The sequence below is a fragment of the Orbicella faveolata genome, unplaced genomic scaffold (genome assembly GCF_042242905.1).
Source record: "Orbicella faveolata isolate gen_17 unplaced genomic scaffold, um_ofav_v1 contig_15, whole genome shotgun sequence".
Taxonomy (NCBI): Eukaryota; Metazoa; Cnidaria; class Anthozoa; order Scleractinia; family Merulinidae; genus Orbicella; species Orbicella faveolata.
Genome location: NW_028301542.1, coordinates 5,657,931 through 5,678,943, shown reverse-complemented (window position 1 = coordinate 5,678,943; position 21,013 = coordinate 5,657,931). Strand labels below are relative to the sequence as shown.

The 21,013-nt window shown below is 39.4% G+C and overlaps 2 protein-coding genes across 4 annotated transcripts in view; both read left to right on the top strand.

Annotated features, from left to right (window-relative positions):
• The first annotated feature begins 10,244 nt into the window (after positions 1-10,244).
• Positions 10,245-21,013, top strand: part of LOC149113247 (uncharacterized) — a 46,141-nt gene continuing 35,372 nt past the window's right edge. Inside the window, exon 1 of the mRNA XM_089288123.1 lies at positions 10,245-10,546. Within this exon, the coding sequence (XP_089144249.1) occupies positions 10,413-10,546 (134 nt within the window). The 5' untranslated portion in view covers positions 10,245-10,412. The remainder of the gene's footprint in view (positions 10,547-21,013) is intronic.
• LOC110063532 (transcription factor Sp9-like) lies at positions 12,778-19,685 on the top strand. Of its 3 annotated transcripts, none has more exons than XM_089288121.1 (2): positions 12,778-12,964; positions 17,889-19,685. In XM_089288121.1, exons 1-2 carry the CDS (start codon positions 12,956-12,958, stop codon positions 19,092-19,094), a joined length of 1,215 nt encoding a protein of 404 aa, XP_089144247.1. In that variant the 5' UTR covers positions 12,778-12,955; the 3' UTR covers positions 19,095-19,685. The 3 variants fall into 3 exon arrangements, with proteins under 3 accessions (XP_089144247.1, XP_089144248.1, XP_020626189.1); XM_089288122.1 differs by lacking the exon at positions 12,778-12,964 and adding an exon at positions 15,836-16,071; XM_020770530.2 differs by lacking the exon at positions 12,778-12,964 and adding an exon at positions 16,099-17,758.

Below are 21,013 nucleotides of genomic sequence, written 5' to 3'. Positions count from 1 at the left end.
TTGTTTGTGTTCAAGATGGTATATTCCATGATGATAACTTGTTGAATAGTCAGCCGTAAAACGACGAGCAGCTAGAAATCCATGTACAGAAATGAGACGAGCCAGTTAAAATGTCTACAGCTGCAACATTTCTACACAACACTGAGAAGGTGAAAACATTTCTAAATCGAAATATTTAAGGAACTTTGTATAGCAGGGTAACTTGCGCCCCAACTACATAAACTCCCTTAACTATAGCGATTCTAAAATGTCGCCACCTTCTCAATGTTTTGCAGAAACGTTGCAGTTGCAGATATTTTAACTGGCCCTTCTCATTTCTGTATATAGATTTCTAGCTGCCCGTCATTCACAGCTTAACTATTTAACGTGATATCATCATGCAATATATTTCAAGAAGATAGCAAAGGCAAGCCATGAACCCGATTATCCCTACGAAATAATAAACAAAAAAACCGCGAAAGCTTCAATCTAGTCCGAGCGTTTGAAACATTTTAGAACTTCCGTCATCTTTAGCCGAGATGAAAAAGTAAAACCCGACAAATTATAGGCCGATTTTCTTTAAAACGCTTCTTTAAAAGTTCGTGGCTTGCTTCGTTATCTTCTAGAAATTACTTCCAGCCGGGTGTTAAAGATTCATGTCTGATTATCAAGCTTCAAAATTTATCGCTATATATCTTATGGCTTCGGTTAATTATATATTTATGAAAACTTTGTCATTTGCAAACGAAAGCAATGACATTTTGGAAGAATCAGGCAATAGAACTAATAGCAAATGTGTGGTGAAGATTTGTCCGTAGCAAACTGTATCGAGAAAATTTTAGAAGAATCAGACAATTGGAGTTACGTTCGTGAAAACAGATTGAATTAGTGAATGCAAACGATAGCGATAAAATTTTCAAATAATCAGACAATTGGAGATAAGTGTTGAAAATCAAAGATGTAATACTGAATACTTTTAGTAAAAAAGTCTGAGTTGCGGACGAAAATAATATTGTTTCAGAACTATCAAACAATTGGAGCTACAAATTTTTGAAAAGCAAAATATCTATTCGTGAATATTTTTTGTCAAAATGTTTTTCAGTCCAGATAGTAGCTTTATCAATTTGGGATATTCAGACAATTGAAGCTACATCTCGCAAACTCAATATATCTGATATTACAAATGAAAGCCAAAACAATTTGAAAAATCAGACAATTAGACCTGCATTTTCGGAAAGAGTTGCTTGATACCAGACATAATTCATTACAGCCTCGCTGAAAGTTAAATAAGAGGATATATTTGGTTTCTGATTGACCTCTCCCTTCCGGGAAAAAAAAACAATATAAAAACGAACGTTTTCCGTACATAAATGTACAAAAGAATATCGGCCGAAAAATTAATCTGGTATATTCAGAATACGAAGATCAATTTAGAAACCCAATATCCTCTTCTAGAATTATTTATTTGCAAGGTGGCTCTGCATGTCAATACACATTAAACTTCAAAAAATTTCGGTTCGCGCTTTTACAATAGCGCATAAAATGAAAAAACAAAACGAAGAAAGTCTTAAATAACATTTTGTGATCATGTCAACAAATGTTACAAATAATCAAAAAAAAAATTAACTTAAATGAATTCAGATTTTTAAACGAATCCTGAACAATTCCTGGACTAATTTGAGAAGCTTCATAATTTCAAATGACGAAGAAAGAATCGATAGAAATTGTGTGATAGTTATACTGAACAAGTTGAGTTGAATTAACTTCAAGCAAGCTGCAGGATTTTCAGACCTTTTGGGTCCATTATTAATTTTGAGCAAAGAAATTGCTCTTTTAACATGTACAATTCACATCAGATGAATTAATTACTGTGACCTTTCTGGAAAAAAAGGAAAAAAATTATAAACGTTCACGTCTGTTCGATTGCAAATCGAAGAATGGATCAAGACACTTCTTTAATTTCGTATCTGAAAATGCAAAGATTTGAAAAGTAGAAATAATTCTCCGACAGCATAAAGTTTGATAGCTCAACTGAAACAATTTTCCATCACCAGTCATTTATATTGTTTTTGAGCAAGGGCATTGCCTTCCAACAGACAATTCACATCCTAATAAAAACTAAGCCTTAGTAAAACTTAGTGCTTAATGTGATTTTGGAGAACAAGAAATTTTAAAATGTTAAATTGTTCGTCCAAATTGTATCAAAGCAGAATTTGTTATGACTGACATGATCACGTAACCAATAGTTACTATCACGGTTTTTCATTTCCAACATGCAGCGCCACCTTAATAAAATACTCTTTAACATTTATCGCCTAGTAACAGGTTTTCAAACTTAGGAGAGTTGAGCGATTATACAACAATTTGGAACTTTCAAGAGAAAAGCAAAAAAATACTCGACTTTGACAAAATACACGTAGTGAAGCATGCAAATGGCGAACCGATAAAATAATATTTAACGACGTCGATGATCGCTCAAGCAAAGAAATCAAACTCCCCATAATTTGAAAGCATGTCCTAAATGATAGCTAGAAAGCGGTTGAAACCTTTCCGTCAAAAATGGCAGGGTTAATTCACAATCACTACAGCTGTACCATTTTTTTTTTAATTTTTCGCGCCCGAAAAATGTAAATGTCACACTAATGCAGATATTTCAGCCGAGAAAAAAAAAACTGACAAACGATTTTGAACTCAATTATATCTCCTCTAGTTTCAAGACTGCCATCATTATCGGAGAGATTTCAATTTAACCAAATTCTCAAACGCTATTCTCAACTTTGTCTTCATCCTCCCTTCTTGAATCCTTTTGATCTCCTTGTGTTTTTACTGAAATTCCTGTCTTCAGAAGTTTACTCCCTGAAAACAGAATAGGTAAAAATTGCGTAAGTAACAAACCCAAGTGTGGAAACAAACGCGTAAACGAGGAGTAAAGAGTAAACACAAGTGTGCGTTGACAAGTACAAGACAAAGCTTGACAAAGAAACGCTACATTTGCGTAGAAAGCCAAACTTTCGTCGAAACAAAAACCGCCAGGACCTTAAGCGTCTTGTATGGTTCCTGAACTAGCTTCTAACTTACTTTTTATTCTGTTACTAAAGCCACACGGTTGTTCTGAAGTTCACCACGAAATGTAAACCGAGTCCGGCGAGCGCACATGGTTGAAATATTACTTCCGAAGGAAGAATGCGAAGAAATTGATACTAACCATTGGCAGAAATGGGTGTCAAACGTGGACGCCATTTCTTCTTCAAAGTAAAAATTTGCTTCGCACGCAGAACCTGGGAAACTTGCAAGTACACATCTTACTCCGACACCAAACATCTTAAAATGACAAGCAAACACCTCAGAATGAGCAGCAGTAGTCATCATGAATATGCAAAATAAGATTAGACCAATCAGCTAACAAATACGTTTCGAATTTTTAACAAACAACACCCTTTGCACGCTTTCTTATGTACAACTTTGCATTTCCTTTGTTTGTATGGAGCCCACGTGAATCCGTATGGACTGTATATGCACAAATGGACATTTTTCAAATATTGTTTAACATTTTTTTCACGGTTCTCGGATGCAACGATCCGTTCATCCTCGTGCCGCCCTAAAACTTTTAACAGCCCCCTATTATCAAGGCAGAGTCTCAACGAAATAATCCTTCCTTTAACTAAAGCTATAGCTGGTTGAGTTTCGTCTTTGGCGGGAAATGCAAGATTTGTCCACGTGACATTGTCAGTCCTTGCATGGCTAGTGCCAGTCCCAGGCGTAGAGAGTCGCGCGCTTGCGGTGAAATTCCACACAATTTTGATGAAAAAGAAAGCTGCTTTCCCCATCACCGTATCTTTACATGAATGGAACTCACCGGGAAAGCAAGAGGTTGCAAACGGAACGAAGGGAGAACGCGCGGTGAAAGCTTTTGTAGCTGATGATGGTTTGCTCCGAGCCAGAATACAAAAAAAAACCCAGGTCTTTGATTAGCCTTACATCTTCGTCACATTTGTGCAAGAGCCCGTCCATAGTATGCCGGAGGAATTTGAAAACGCAACTTTATTTCTACGGTTAGGCCTACCGTCCCCACTAATCAGTCACGAAAACGGAGCTTTTCAAAAACTCTCTTCAAACCGGAGGAATCATGTCAAAACGGAGGAATTTGAAAACCCTGGCTTTGCGTTTAATTGTGGACAGAAAACGTTTTGAAAACGGACCTTTACGCAAACAATGACATCACGATCTGTACCGTGCTTTCCTTCAGCGGAAGAGTTTTCTTCAAACACAAATCCAAAATGACCTATGATTGTTGCGTTACCAAATTTCTCCGGCATAGTGCGGACGGAACCTGGTGTTCACTACGACACAAGCACAAGCATAAGCAAAACAGTATTGAGGACGCCCATAACAAAAGCATAAGCATCTGGGCATGCTCAGAATCGATAATTTCTTTATTTTATGTTCTATACCTCATTGAAATAGAAATATGTCCCATGTTTCTATCGAGTTGTAGAATTACGAGTGAAAGCCTGGGAGAACGAGAAATGCTGTGGGAGGACGCACAGACAGGCGACCCGGTAGGGGGGTAAGGAAGGGGGGGGGGGCAGGCGACTGTTTCCACAGCTTTATCAAGTTCTGCCTAACTTCCACGAGTGTTATTAAACAATTACATTATGAGCTCGAGATTTCTATCGCGTGATACGTGATAGTTGAGAGTGTATAATCTAATTGTTTTAGTATAAATATACTAGTCGTTCGAAACTTTATCTAAATCCTCTTCAGACACTTCGAAAACGCCAAGAAGCGGCCGTCATTTTGTTAACAAGGGCACACTGCTACACTACTCACTATCTATCACAGAATAGATAGTGTGTAGCATAGCCTATCAGAAAACGACATTCGTGATAGAACTCTAAAAGATTTTTACAAAAACTCGATAGAAACACGGAGAACGAACACCGCGACGAAAAAACCAAAACAACTTGTTTACTTTGATCATCATTATGTCAACACAGGGGCAGATCCAGGATTTTTCTTAGGAGGGGTGCACCACTAAGGAATAGCGTAACTGACTGGCGAGGTAAACAAATTTTAAAAGCGAATACGAAGAAGAAGACTTCATCTCAGGGGGACCCCTGCACCCTGCCCCCCAGATCCGCCCCTGCAACAGCTCGTGCTAGTTCTGTGTTTCTATTGAGTTTTAGTATAAATCTACCAGTGTACTTTCACGAATGTCGTCCTCTGATGGGCTACGTTACTCACTATCTATTCTGTGATAGATAGTGAGCACCGTAGCAGTGTACCCTTGTTAACAAAATGACGGCCACTTCTTGGCGTTTTCGAAGTGTCTTTGAAGAGGATTTAGATAAAGTTTTGAACGACTAGTAGATTTACATTAAAACAATTAGATTATGAGTGATAGAAATCTCGAGCTCATAATTTAGTTCTTTAATAGAAACACGATTTTAAACCAATCAGCGTGTCTACTTTCTTAGAGCTGTTTTCTATCTGAAAAGAAATTTAAAAAATTGCTCTAGCTTCTTGTGCCCATGCTTGTGTTGTGAACGTCCTCACTACCTTTATGTTTATGCTTGTGATTATGCTTATGTCATAGTAAAATCCAGGTTTTAGACGACCTTCGAGCTCGTTTTTGTACAGAAAATTTTAATCCCGACGAACATTTGAATATGGCTCACCTTCAACGAATGAATGTGAAAAATATTTTTATTTCAAGGCTCGAGACGATCTAATAAGGCAGAGTAAACTTAGACTTTTTGTTTCGATATTTTCACTTAAAATCTTGGTTTGATTTGGAATGCTTACTTTTTTTGACAATTTGGCTTCTTCACTCTCAAAACGCATCAAACGTGTTCCGTCCACACTACGCCGGAGAAATTTAAAAACGCAGCCTTGTTAGAACTACCGTCCACACTAATCCGTCAAGAAAACGCCGGGAACTTTTCAAAAACGCTCTTCAAACCGGAGGAATTTCAAAACGCCGGCTTTGCATTCTAGTGTGGACGGAAAACATTTTGAAAACGGAGCTTTTCGAAAACGAGAAGGTCAAGATTTCCCTGCCCGAATTTTCCTCGAAAACAAATACAAAATGACCGGTGATTGTTGCGTTTTCAAATTTCTTCAGCGTATTGTGGACGGAAAGCATTTGATAAGGTTTCAGAGTGAAAACGCCGTTTTCAAATTTCTCCGATATAGTGTGAACGGGGCCTCAGGATTATCCTTAGCACTAAGAACTGAAAATTGAGTTCGAGCCACGCCCAAAAGGCGACAGCAAATAGAATAAATCACTTTACTCAAGCGCCATGGAATTAAGCACCGTACTAATCGATCGAGGACACTATAAATGAAGAAAAAAATATTACAAATAGAACTGTAAACTTTAAGAATTAGGTACGTTCTAAATTTATGACCCTCGCCCAGGCCTAACGGTCATAATTTAACCATGTAATGCTTTCCCGAGGTTAGCTTCAAAAACCCATGTTTTCGGGATCAGTGTTCAGTTCGTTTGTTCTCATAACTTAATTGCTTGGTTGCCTGGAGATAGCCGTAGGCAATTTTCGGGGGAGGTACTCTCATACATAACCTATAGGGGTATGTGCCGCTGTGAAGGGTATGGTTTAATCGGCAGTTTAATCTGCGATAGAGTATAATTTACCAGGAAGTCGCAAGTGTATAAATAATCAAGCCTAGAACAGGGTTCTTTACCCGGGGTTGTATCAAAGAAAGTGAAACTCGGAAGTGAGAAATTCACATAAACAGAGGTGACTTTGTTAGATATTGATCTACTTAGCGCAAGTTAGACTACGATAGTGATTAAGTTTCTGCGTGTAAAATAGCTAGTCGTCTGGGACAGGGTAGGGGTTTGTGGAACCTGAGTCTAGAAGAAGGTTTCAGTGTCTCAGCGGCACACCCCACCTAAAGATTTACATAGTACCCCCCCCCCCCCCGCGCCGCCCGAGGCCATTGTTAGGTAATAAAATCGAGAGTCCTGCAGAACCCTTCCCCACCACAAGTTTAAATGCCTCGCGACCTCAAATTTAACTGCTGCATAATTATCAACTTAAATTTGACAAACGCAAATCAACCGCCGTATCGAATCTTGAAAAACTGACGTTTCGATCGTCGGGTCTTCGTCGGGGCAAACTTGAAGGTTTGTGGATCAAACATGTCTTTACAAAGTTGGTTAACTACATCATTTTAACTTCTATCCGGGTTCCTGAAAAGATTTTGCATCGGAAAAGAAAACTCCACCTCCAAACTTATTAACATTTCAACTGTTCACAGGATATTCCAAGTACGTACATTTATTCCAAGGAGATTTCTCGTCACCTCCGTTTTCTAATGCTCGCTATTTTCTCGTAACAAGAAGGATAGCTAAACGTACCTAAAGCAATAAGTATGAAACGGCGAGCAGACTCCGTTCCCTTGTAATTCGTTGAAGAAAAAGTCAATAAAAGCAATGTGAAACTTGCTGGCGAAAGTTTAATCAGTTGATTTAGTTCTTGTTTTTGCATCGCGGTAAACCGCAGAGTGACGGTCGGCCATTTTGCGGTTTTCTACCGGGAAAATTCGACACCGTTGTTTCGCCGGTAAACCAGATAGCCATTAAAGCCCTTTTTATTTGGCCGTGGCGGCTAGACCTTAAGCCGCCGCAACCTTCAGTGTTCTATCATTAAATAAAACGTGGGAGGCATAAAAAATGTTATAGCTTCAAATATGTTATAGTGATGCATTTTGATCTTCAGCACACACAAAGACCTCGTCTTTGAGTTTAGCGAGCGGAAATTTGAAATGCATTCTTATGCCTTCTAAACGTAACGCAGGGAAACGTGCTCAGTTTTGAGTTGCGTGCTTCCTCATTTGTCGAGAGCCCAGACGGAATTGTCCACTTCCCATTGTTTAAGTTGACGCTAATTGATGTTCTTTCGAACTTCTTTAGTAACCATTAATAATTTAAAGAAAACTAAGTTAATAATAACTTACACAGAGAAAGGCTGGGTATGGGCGGACACGCTAATTAAAATGGCACACTTAAAACTTAACAAACAGAGTCCATTTTTCCACAAGGCTGCCTGGCTCTTAAAAACATCTGCCCCGGCAGAAACAAGAAAAACAATTCATCTCAAAAATGGATAAACATAAATTTGAATATTTATTTGTGCTACTAGTAAGCTTATTTTCCTTCCATTTTTCCTTACGTCTCAGCAATTTAGTACCTTAAGTGAATTGTACACAAATTTGCGGGTTTTGGTGCCTCGCCAAGCGCCACTTTCGTCAAAAATAACTTCAAAACAACTAAATTAACCACTTTTTTCCCTCTTGTAAACGCGAAACCTCGTTAACGGAGCAATTGTCGCATTTGTGCGATTTAAGCGCATTAATGGCCATCTTTTCTCGAGGACCGCGAAGAAAATCTCACTCTAATCAAGAATCGGAAAATAAATATATGTTAGTACGGTGTCCTAATAAACTCCATTTCAGAATCGATGTGTACGTAGTAGGCGAGTTAACACACGGCGGAAGTGGAAACTGCTGCAAGAACAACGCCAATCACTACGTATTGTCTTAATTTGTTTTATCTGTTTTCGCTTGCGTATTTGGCGAATGTCACCTATGGTATTATCTTATGAAGCCCCTTATTTTCAAAAGTATTGCGCGGACTTTCGATTCAAATATATTCGAGTTCTTAATTTTTAGAAAAACACAAATTGCAGATGAATTTATCGGTCCGACAACATACAAATGGATGTTCAAAGACATCGGGCAAATTGTATAAATTTTAAAATGAATTCCAGGTTCCCAATACACTCATTATTTTACGGTAAGGAAAAAATCGACAAAATATATCACGTTTTGGAGGAGAGAGGCCTAAAATTAGATATCTGAAAAGCATTTTTTTCTGATATAAATGAGTTTATTGGCCCGACAACAGATCCAGAGAAATGGATTTTCAAAAGACTTCGGGCAAATTGCCCAAATTTTAAAATTAATTGCGTTAATTTTAGCTAAAAACAGACAAATTGCTCTAATTTTAACTAGGAGCAGATAACTTATCTTAATTCTACGCGGCAGCTGACATTTTAATACACATGGCCAAACTCCAGCCTCCCGTTAACTAGGTTCTTATCTTATGGTAAGGAAAAAAATCGACAACTTGAAATGTATCACGTTTTGGAGGAGAGAGCCCAGAAAACAGCGTTTTTTCTGTTGAATGAATTGGCCTTCTCTCCAGTCATTTAACAAACCAACACCTTAAGTTAGGACGAGGAAAGAAATGTAATAATTTCAAGATGTTTATTCTGAGCTGAGAATTCTAATAAAACACCATTAAGATTATTAAGTCCCACCGCCGAAGTTTAAGCCGACCAGCGGTCGATCCGGACCGCCAGATCTCCAGTCCAGCCCCGGTCCAACGTGAAATCCACGTTCGAATATTCCAATTGCTCCATTTTCCCGAGGTCCGATCAGCTTAAACACATTCAATTACAAACATGTATCATTTCCTTTATAACTCTACATTTTGCCTCAAAGCAAATCGATCACACATCATCAGATTGCGATAGCCTTGCCGATGGATTTGCTGCAGATCTCCATTTTGCAACAAACGTTCATTTCAATTCAACGACAAATAAATATTGCCATATAGCAAAAAAATAATTCACGACAGTATAAACAACTTATCAAATGTTCTAATAGCATTTATCAGAAAGTATTTTAAATTTTCAACTGTCTCACGCCTTCCTATAAACAGGATTCGTTAACTCGGGGCTGTACTAGGAAGCCATTTTTAGAGGAAAGCAAAATGTCTTCACAAAATCTTCATTTTTAAGCGTGGCCGAGGCAATGATCTGTAAAAAAAACGACTTATAACATAAGTCGTCTAAGGCAACTTGTCTGGAGCAATTCAGAATTATAAATTGTCCAAAAGATGTCTCAAAGAACGAATGGGCCTACCGCAATTTTTTCAAGATTAAAATTTCCATTGTTAGTGATTTGCATCCCTTAAGGTCCGAAACTTTCAATAAAAAAAGATTGAGGTAAAACCAAACAAAGATACATGCTTGCTTGATTCAATAAAAATCACATCAGCAATATTCCACAAGTATCGATTCACACGCCTACCGAAAGACCCGTAACACTTTGACATTTTCTCAGCCAGTGAATTTTTAAAATCCTTCCGTCTTTTCGCGTGTGCAAAAATCTGACGTCATCGAGTATGAAATTCTGTTGAAGCACTGAAAACAAAACTCCACGCATGATAATTTTTGGTCTTGACATGGGCGCTTCGCACACTTACCCATCTTGACATCATTCAGAGGGAAACCAGTTTAAAGCAACTTGTGATTGATTGGCAATTCTTCTCGTTTGATCACCGGACACTTAAATGACAGACAGGTAGGGGCGGGGGGCGTGGCCAGGAAGCAACGAGTCAAATGTATCTCTTTTTGTCTAAGAGGAACAAGCCAGTATCAACCAGCAGCCTCTTTGACAACGAAGTACCACCGACACCTCCTCCAGACCTTAGAGGGGCGAGTGATTTTAGCAGTTCTTCTGACGCTTTTGAAAGGTATGAAAGCTCATCTTTCTGCTGTCCAATTCTGGGACGAACCCAACTAAGGTGATCCTCTCGATTTGGGGTGGTTTTTGTTTTAGTCCCACCCCTTGTGTTTGTGATGAAAAGCGCCATCTAAAACACAAACCTGGTAGGTGATCTGATCGGGAGACTCGCTAATTTTACTTTTTGGTAAGATTAAAACCCTTCAATTTTCGCAGTCCTTCTCCGGTTAGAATTTTGCTGATATTCAACTGATCCCAAATCTTTCCTTGCTCGCCGGAAAGAAGCAATATTTTCATGTTCTAATTTGTCATTCCATATAGGCTTCAATTCCCTTCCTGTTGAGATTTCTAGTCGTACTGTCTCCGATCGAATTTTTTTCATACAGCAGAGCTCGAAAATAATTTACATGGCTCGCTCATTATACTGTTATTTGTAAGTATTGACTAATTAGTTTCTGGGTTTGATGAGCCGCTTAAAATTTTCTTATAGAATTTTAGAATAAGAAATAATACATTTCATTTTCCCGGCAACTCGGACATGAAATGGGTTCTTGGCCTTGAATTGTTTATATACGTCAAAACAATATTTATATCATGTAAAACAAGCTTCCGCCCGACAAATATCAAAATAACTCTCACATATAGCGGACTTTTGCATTTCTATTATCGGCCGTTTTTAGAAAGTGCATGGTGTTAACAAGCTATAATTTTGCGTTAAATGTTTAATACTACCGAGTAAGTCTTTTACGCTGAAAAGTTTATGCAAGAGTTTGGAAAATCGTGCTGTCATTTCTGGCACTCCACGGCTATCGGTGCGAAGTGCCCGATTTTCAACTTCAGTGTAAAACAGCGTTTTTACGATTCAAACCTGCAATTACCCGCGATATATAATTTACAGTAGACGTGTTGACAACATAACAAGCTCCTACACCACGCTAAATAATTGTTCGTCACATACATAAAGATCTTTAGGAATTTTTTCAGAACATGTTTTCTTCGCACGTAGCGTCACCATGGACTTCAGCCAAAGCCAAATTTCTGGCCTTTGCGATGCCATAAAAATTTGAAGAAAAATTGTTTTTCGGTAGGTCAAGTTTCTTATTCATAGCAAAGTGATTTTCGGTTGGTCCGATATTTTAAGCCAGGCAATTTAGGTGCAAATAAAACACCTGTTTTCTAAACAGCCACCGTGTTTAGAGGTTCTCGTTTTACGCGTAAAAGCATTCACGTTTCTCGCGCAACATGTGGTATTTTATCTGAGTGTTTTACTAATTTGGCTCCCGCCGCAACGATCAAGTAACTTTCAACCTAAAAAAGCACGCTCTAAATAGTTTGTTGAAGAACTTTTAATTTCCCAGCGCTGGAAAAATCGAGAACAAAATCAGTAAATGATTTTTAAGGACAGCCTTTAAACCCCGAGAAGTCGATTGCATGTAAAAGGTTTCGGAAAAAAAATCGCTTGGTAGGAGTTCGTAATCTTAGATTTGAAAGGGACTAGATAAATTTAAAGGGATTCGAGATTTCCTAAGACCTTCACTTGAAATGGAAGACAACTAAAAATCACAGACAAAATACTAGTTCAGTTTAGAAAAACACCCTGCCGAAATCACAGATAAACACGGGCTTGAAGAGAGACAGACTGTGGTGACGAATCAAAGCTTAGAGTAACAATATTAGCATCACAGTCAACCTTAACAAATAACGAGTGTGTTTATATTTACTTATCATAAACAAGCAAACGTTTGGAAAATTCCACTTAAAACAAGATCACAATTAACACGGCCACGTTGAAACAAAATCAGTAAAAAGCGTGGCTGGTGTGATTGTTAAAAGACTTCACTTCACGAATTTCCGAGTTAGCTGGATTCATTACACTCTTTTAACTGCAGGTGGGATCGAAGCTTAATGGGGAACTTCACTTTGGTCTCGTCAAAAGGCGAAATAAAGAACTCTGCCCCCAAATTAACTTAACGAAAGCTATAACTATTAGGCACCAAAGTTGTTAAGTTCATTTTGTATGGGGCACTTGAGTTAAGCGGCCTTAATTCGGACCGCTTCCGGAACAAAGTACAGGCTTCAGCACTTAATTGGCTTTCATTTCTTAGCTGGGGCGAGCACGCCCAGTTTTACTGAATTATTCGAGTTTATTGTAACAAAAATAAATGAGAAAATGCAGCTGTTTTGTGTGACATGCACGACCTAAATATTCAACCCCCAAAAGAATCCCCACAAAAAATGGAGGCAAACTCCTACAGGAATTAAAGCGCCATGAAACAGTTGAGTCGAGGTTCGTCATCAACTCATTCACCGCAAAGCAAGCAGGTTCCGCATTCATGTGTGAGTCTGTAGTTTAGCAGAAAACATCTTAAATGGGCGGCATTCCGTAGGTACGACTGGTGTTCTGTCACTCAGCTCCACGATGAAGCAGGTATGAAAAGAAAGTGCATAGCAAATTTCGAGTGAGTTCAAGAGCCAACTTGAAACGAACTTCGGACGAATTTAACACACGCGAGCTAGTGCAATCTTGTCCTGCCTTCCGCCCCTAACAGACCATATGTTACTCTGGTGGGAAAAGGCTTTTCTAGAGGGCATGGCCGTGAATTCTCTAACAAAAGGAAATTTTCAGGACAGCAGGTGTCAAATGAGGTGAAGTGTTGCCGAATGAACAAAGGAGTTCCATATCAAAGAGCACTGTAGAAATGAAAAATAATTTTGGAACCGGCGAGCTAGAAAATAAACAAGCCCTGAATTATAGAATTACTAGCCAAAAGGTTGATGAATTCGTTACTCGTCAAAATTATTAATAATCACAAAATCACGATGCTTCCAGTTTGATGTGTAGTAGTCATTTTATTTACAGATGTTAGAAATTTCCAGCCACGTTTTCCGATCGAAGTTTTAGTAGTTTTATTTTTTTTGACAGCCGTGAATTAAAAGACATGTTTGGAAAATTTAAGATATCTGCTTGAGAGTCTAATAATAACTCAGTGCGATTAGCAAGCCGCTAGGGAAGAAAAAATCTTTACTGGCTTCGGCGAAAACAGGAAACAAATAAGCGCAACTACATTGTTAATGAAAAAATAAACAAATTGTGCAGTGGTTTCCAAATCAGGTCCTTCCGTTTCTGTTATTTCTTCTGATAACTTCTTCCTAACACTCGCTGTTCTGTCAGGAAATCGCAGTTGTTTTCGAATTTCAAAGACTGAAAGACATCGAGACCTAGTCTGGCTTTTCAATAATAATCCAAAGAACAATCTTGTAAACGTGCAGGGAATTTTAAAATTACTAAAACATTAATTGGGTGATGTGGAACTTTGCATCGAAACTTGTTGGGCGATTTATTTTTTGTCGTACTAAAGTTAAAATAAATCTCTTTGTTTGTCCACCAACTGTTCTCTTTTTACGTTTCTCAGAAGCTCAGCAGGGAATATTTTCGTTATCCTGACTAACAAAGGAAATAACAATTGTTTTATCAGACCGATCTTTGCCAGTGGTTATGAACTCGACCGTTTTCCACAGACCACGAGTCAAGTGTTATCAATGGTTTCTTCCCGCTGCAATTAAAACTTCAAACGGCCCCATTTCTTGAAAGACACAACCTTCTTCTTTACCTTTCTCAGGCCTTAGTCCATCAAAACAGAAACAGTTTCAAGCCAATTGCACTGACAAAGCGGATAAATTGCTTATGGCAAGCCGTTCCGGAACATCTTTCGCTTTTAAGTATTAAGTGCACTAGTTAAAATCGATAACAAAGGTTGAATTCAAAGTAAGGGTTAAAAAGATGTCCTTCCCGCATCAATCAATCAATAAAACTGTGCTTGAAAGAAGGAAATTGGGCTGGACAGATTTTTTTTTTTTGTCAGTGAAGCACTTGAAAATTTTCAACCACCAGCTAGTAACGGCTGGTGAGTTTGTTTTTCAAATTTTGAGTTCAGGAGTTTGTCTAAAACTTCGGAAATAAAACGAAAACAATTCCGAAAAAAATAGTTTATATAAGCTCAGCGGGGGTTGTGATTTTGAGGCAGTTTGTCCAGATGAACACTTTGGCGCTTCACAACGAGCTAATAGAAAAGCAAATAAACACAGCAATGTGTACTTGATTTAATTAGGTTCATTGTTCGCTACGCACTGCGTTAGGCCGGTTGAAATCTACACTGTCGGCTGTTTTCTAAAGTCCACGTGCAATAAAAAGCGATGTTTAATTCATGTGGGCACCAAAAGTGTAGATTAGAAAGATTGAATTCAATTCTAGGGGTTTTAGTTGTAATAACTCCCTTTCTTTTGAAATCAAAAGTGTGAAAGCGGAAAACAACAAAAGAGTTCGAACAGGCTTTCTTCAAAAGACGAAATCGAAATTGGTTGTCATTACCGGAGGTTTTGGGCGATTTTTTTTTTTTTTTTTTTTGATACACGGGACTCAAGATTCCTCTCCACAGAACGCGGGACAATTAAAACACCCCAAAGCCAAAATGTGTTTCCTAATTCCATTAGCGAATTTTCGGGTGGCGGCAGGAGAAATGTAAACATTCATACCATAAACAAATCTATTAACACGAACAAAATGTTATGTAAATATACGCGTTTACCTTTCTAATTTAAAAGATATCTTGTTAAAACCGTGTTTAACATCCAGTCGATGCCATCGCGCGCTGTTCCCAGGTTAGGACCCGAGATTGGCTTGATTTCTTCACCGCTAAACATACACAAACCGATGAAATTAATTCAAACCAGATCTTTATCGGTTTTGACAGACAAGACAAGGTTTACAAACACAATGGAAACCCAGTGAAATGCCCGCGTAACCACGGCCTGTCGATAGATGACAAATGCGCGTTCAAACGACAAGAACGTGCGCTTGATGTGAACATCAATTGATATTGTAAATACAACTATAAACCCTTAGATAGATTGACTGTACTAGTTTAATCTCTTTGCCTATCAAGCGCCTATGAAGAGGGGGCGTACCATCGCAATTTGCACTCAAATTTGAACAAGCCGGTAATATGACCGTAGCTGGAAGAGTTTTTAACATTCCCTATAATTAACACTTAAAAGTCGGACCCTAAGGCTGGTTTGACCTACTAAATCGGTTCCCCTATTATGCGTCTAGCTCCTCCGCTAGAACAATGAGCCTGTTCGATTAAATGCAGGCCTGCAGCTGGAATGCTTATCACACGTTTAAATTGTAGGTGTGATTTATTGTACGGGGAGTAGTTAATGCGCTCTGCGAGCAGACGGCACGTCAATCATGAAGCGGCACATCAAAAGGGATCTAATTAAATCTATCAGTTTTTAAGGCCATAGATAATTTCGCAAACCACGCCTGATAGCTCAATATTTTCCTTGCGTGTGTGTTGAACGCGGAGCTCCTGATCCAAAAGGCAAACACAAGTCAGTCAGGGGCAAAGAAGGAACGGCGGACAGTACACAAGGGGTGTCGAAGCGCGAAGTGGAAAACCGCCCGTGTTAACCCAATTCATCGTTTTCTAAATCACTGCAATCTTAACCCGGCGGGATTCTTTGATCATCATTCAGGTATGAGAAATGGGTCAGTTCGTGCATAAAGTCATTTAGTATTTTTAGCGAACCCTAGAAAAATTCGCCCCTCAAAGTTCACTGCTGACAAAAGTTACTTGCAAATGCATTCGTATGGAATTTGGAAGTTTGATCAAAATGGTGTTTGTTTGTCAAAAGGTTACGCCGCTCACCGAACCTTGTTAGTAACACAATACGAAAACCGCACGAAGCCGAAGTTACAAATTTGTTATGTTTCTGCTATTTTCCTCGAGTTCTAGAATTCTTGCTTGAAAACGCCTTAAAACTCTTTCTTTTTTCTACTTCAGAAAATTTCCTATTTGTTCAAACCTCATCGCATTTATTGAGGGGATTAATTTTGTATCGTGTTATTATTGAAATCAGTTGTAGGTACCTTGGTGTGAATACATGCGTACTTTATAAACAAGCTTACCAATGCTTATAATTACAGTATTCCTTGCTAAAGCGCTACACCACAGGAAATCCGCTTTAAGAAACACCACATAGTGTGTCGAACCATTCGCCATTTATAGTCTTTATACAAACCCATTAGAAAGTTATAATCTGACTAGAAACCCCGCAGTTACAAGTTAGTGGACAACAACAGAATCTGCCGGTCCATGGGGCAGACAAGGAAATTCGATTTGAGTAGCATTTTGTCTTAAGTTATCCAGTACTTCGACAGCACTCTTTGAAATATCAATTATCTTCCTCAACAGTTACAAAACAATTATCCCCGGCGCCCTGAAAATCACATTTCAAAACAGGCGAAGATTAAATACTTCCTTCAGAGTTAATCGTAATGGCGGATTAGGCTGAGAGATTTTTAAATGGACAAAGACTACCATTTAGGACCTGTCTCTGTATCCGGAAAGAAAAGGTGCTTTGTTTTGGAATAGGTGGAAGGGTAGATTTTGCTCGAAGTCAAAACATAGAGCAGGTTTCGAAGCTAGTACACGGCTGAGTAACTGTAAAGTACTGTCTTTATGGAATCATATTTATCGAACAACCCTAGACCGCCCCTTTCTCAACTGCAGAACGCCCCGTCCGCGTTCGTGCCACCCACCGGAGCGTATTTATATCGCAGGCATGTTTCGACAAAACAGCAACAGTATGTATGTCCTATACTTCTGCTATCAGATAGCGTTTACATGACACTTAATCTAGCGCGCGAGAATGAACTTTATACAAGAACTTACGCCGTATTGTAAAGGATTTGCAATTGAAACAATTATGGTTTCCGCTTGCAATCGAGAGGTGTGAAGTGGAAGGAACTCGAGGTTTTTGTCAGTGCAGCTGGGAGCGAAATGGCTGGCTAAAATTGTCAACATTTTGTTGAGCTGAAAATTTCACATTGACGTCCGCCTGTAGGCTTTTGTATTGTTGGTATGGATTGGTTCCGAATAATGGCTCCATTTGGAGAAACTTATTATATATCAACAAATCCCTATCATTCAATCACATTGTGTCATGAACAGGCTTTCTGTTAAGCTGATTGGTTGTAAACAAGAGCGGCGGCATCTCAAAAGAAGACGTACTTGGGGTTTTGGCTGAATTAAATCAACAGTCCATTTCGAAGCTCGTGGGGCGTACAAAGTGCTGGTGAATTCGTCGACCAAAATAGATCACAAAACAGCCCCGAATAGGCCCGAGCAGAGGTTCTATGAACAGGGGTTTCTTTCGCCAGGTTTGTTCCGTTGTATTTGTTCAGGAATTTAACGTGATTTGATTAGCAACTATAAGCTGATTACATGCACCGCGCGCGTGCTAATACGATCTCTTTGACGCTGTACACGCTCGATTTGTACTTCTTTCAGGAGCCGGGAACAGCGACAGATTGCAGATTGACACCTCTTGCGATGCTCGCAGCGACTTGTAGCAGAATAGGACAACAAAGCCCGCCACCGGTATCTGACGTGACTATGGCAAAAGGGTTCTACCACTGGAAACAGCCAACTTCACTGCCAATCCAGCGAGGAAGGCCGGCTGATGCGGGATTGTATTCGAACTTGCCTTCAGCATTCATCCCAGCTAGCGAGTCTTTAAGTGTACAGAACCACGACAGCTTTCTCCCCAGCCCAAACTATTCGTCAGGGCATAATTCGCTCACAGACCCACTGGCTATAGCCTCGGCAAGTCGCGTGCACTCTGCCTCTGTCGAAGCGTCCATGTACCCTCCGCGTATGCCGCATCCTTACGAAGGTTCGCCCTGGTTTAAACCTCCTCTAGAGCCTCACACGCAGGCTTCTGCACGGCAGGCGTTCTGGGAAGTACACAGCAATACCCCGTGGCTAGATCAAGCAGTTTCGGGCAGTTCATTTCACCCAACTTTGAGCCATTTTACAGGACTGCCACACGAATTTTCCACAGGAAGTTTACCCATTCCTGCTGCGGTTTCCGTGGCTAGCCATCCACACTTTCTGCCCCCTCCTTGTCTTGGTTCCGATCCTATGAAGACTTCTCTTCCAACTTACATAGATGGACCTTCGTATTTTCCTGGGACACCAGGATTACTGCCGTCGACGCAGAGTGTAGCCGCAAGAGCGACTCGACGGTACACGGGTCGAGCGACTTGCGACTGTCCGAATTGTCAAGACAATGAAAGACTAAGCGCTGCCGGTGCTCCTTTTCGGAAAAAAACTCAACATATCTGTCACATTCCTGGTTGCGGCAAAGTGTACGGGAAAACCTCACATCTCAAAGCACATCTCCGCTGGCACACTGGCGAGCGGCCATTTGTGTGTAACTGGTTATTTTGCGGAAAGCGGTTCACACGCTCTGACGAACTTCAGAGACATTTACGAACGCACACGGGCGAGAAACGGTTCGCTTGTCCCATCTGCAATAAACGTTTTATGCGAAGTGATCACCTTGCCAAGCACGTTAAAACCCACAATAATGATTCGGTGAGGAAAGGAGACTCGGAGAAAGACGAAAAAGAGGAAGGAAAAGCAATCACAGATGGCGACAGTGAACGAACTTGTAACTTATCTGAAAATGGCGAGAGTGACAAGATCGTGTAGTCTGAGCGAGACAAAACGTAAGACATTACGAATTTAATGACAAAATGTTTTTCTCTCAAGCCTATTATATTCTTTCCACGATATAAAAGCTCTGACATCGTAAATTCAGTGCTTAAATCGTTTCTGAACTCGAAGATGAGAAACTAATAGAAACTTTGTATATTATGGGTGACGTCGGCTCGCAAAGCAGAGGTATAAAATTTCCTAGTTCAGAGATTGTTTCAGTGATGCATACAGTTACCAATATGGCTCTTGCTAGCTAAGATTGAGAGTTTGAAACCCACATGAATAGTGTGCGATTCTGATTGAATGGAAATCGTTCTTGAATTGACTACTGATATCTACTGTACAGAACAATACGTGAAAATTCCTCGTCTGAGAGAGAGAGAAAGATATAACATTGATATGCTATGAAAATAACAAATTTTTTGGCCTTGTTCAATTGTATTTAAAGGCTGTAAGTTTTAAGTTATTTAATTGAACAAGCTGACACATTTGACTTCAGGTTATTTACAGTTGAAATGTACATAAAAGTGAAGAGCTAAGCTGAATCTTGCGACTACATTAAAGAGACCACTGATTCGATTGCAAGAGTTGTCTGTCTGTGAAGACGTGAGATGGGTTGCTGGTCTCGTTATCTGCAAATTTATGTCTTTTTCGAGTGCGAATTACACCATAGTGCCATTATTAAGATAATAGTCGAATAAGTTTTTCGAAAACACTGGTTTCCCGGTGAGCACTACAATGGGTTCCTCCACGGGGCAGTGAGATGGCTTTCATCAGCTGATCACGAACAGTAAAGGATTTGAAATGGCTTCCCACAGTACAGTAGTTACATCTATACTGGTGACCACTCCATGGTATTGTTTCCTTAAATCGCTTCGATTAGACCACGATTTACAAACACACGGTCGATGGACACGTATTTTGTGAACTTTTATCCCTTTCCGATCGAGATACTCTACTGATTCTGATAGGCACTGTGTATCAACTGTTTTATTATCAAATGATGTAGAGAAATCTTTAAGAATTCTTTAGTGAGGCCTCAGAGTGTCTATCTGCTTCACAGATTTACACTGATTTCTTTTTCGCTTTTGTTCAATCCTGATGCAGACCACGCACTTGAAAAGCGTTAATTTTACAATGGCACTTGAAATCATTTGCCAAAGATCGAAGATGCTGTCCTCTATTTACAAAGCATACAAACACTGACCCCAGACAAATCTATTGCAATTCTACACAATTATTAACAACCGGCTTTTTTTCAGAACGGTACACAAACATATATTAGAAGTTAAACGAATACCTTACAGTCAGTAGCAAAGTTTTCGCATGTTGCAAAACTAACTGTCTTTAGGTCTCTTTGGCAAGATCTTCTAAAAACCATTTGCTGTACTTTATTATGTCGGAACAAAACCCAACTTTTCAAAAACAAATATGTTTTCCATTAATTTGTCCGTGAAATTTTCCGCGTCGTTTATACCTGAAATGCACCCAAATTTGTGCGGGGCTAATCGAACGATTCACGCACGGAAGTGTACAGATTAAAGTGTAAAATAAATTCGAGAGGAAACGTTTTATTTGTAATTCTTATCAACTGAAATGAAGTGCTTTCTTCACACCCACTTGGAGCGTTTCTTGTCCAGCCTTCCGAGATAGGGGACGGATAATTATTCCCACTCTAGTGGCAGTTAAGCCCTCTATATATGAACAAAGGAAAGCCTTCTTTTACTTTTCAATCTTCATTTAAGTAGAAGGCGCTTGCTTGCTTGCCGCCGCACGGGTGTCATATTCAGATAATTGAAATAATCACAAGGCAAGCTGTTTGACAAGCCGGCACTCCTCCAAGATCACTTTTATAAACACACAAATTCCTTTTCACACTCGCCTCTTTACTTAGTAGTTAGTGTGCAAGCTCA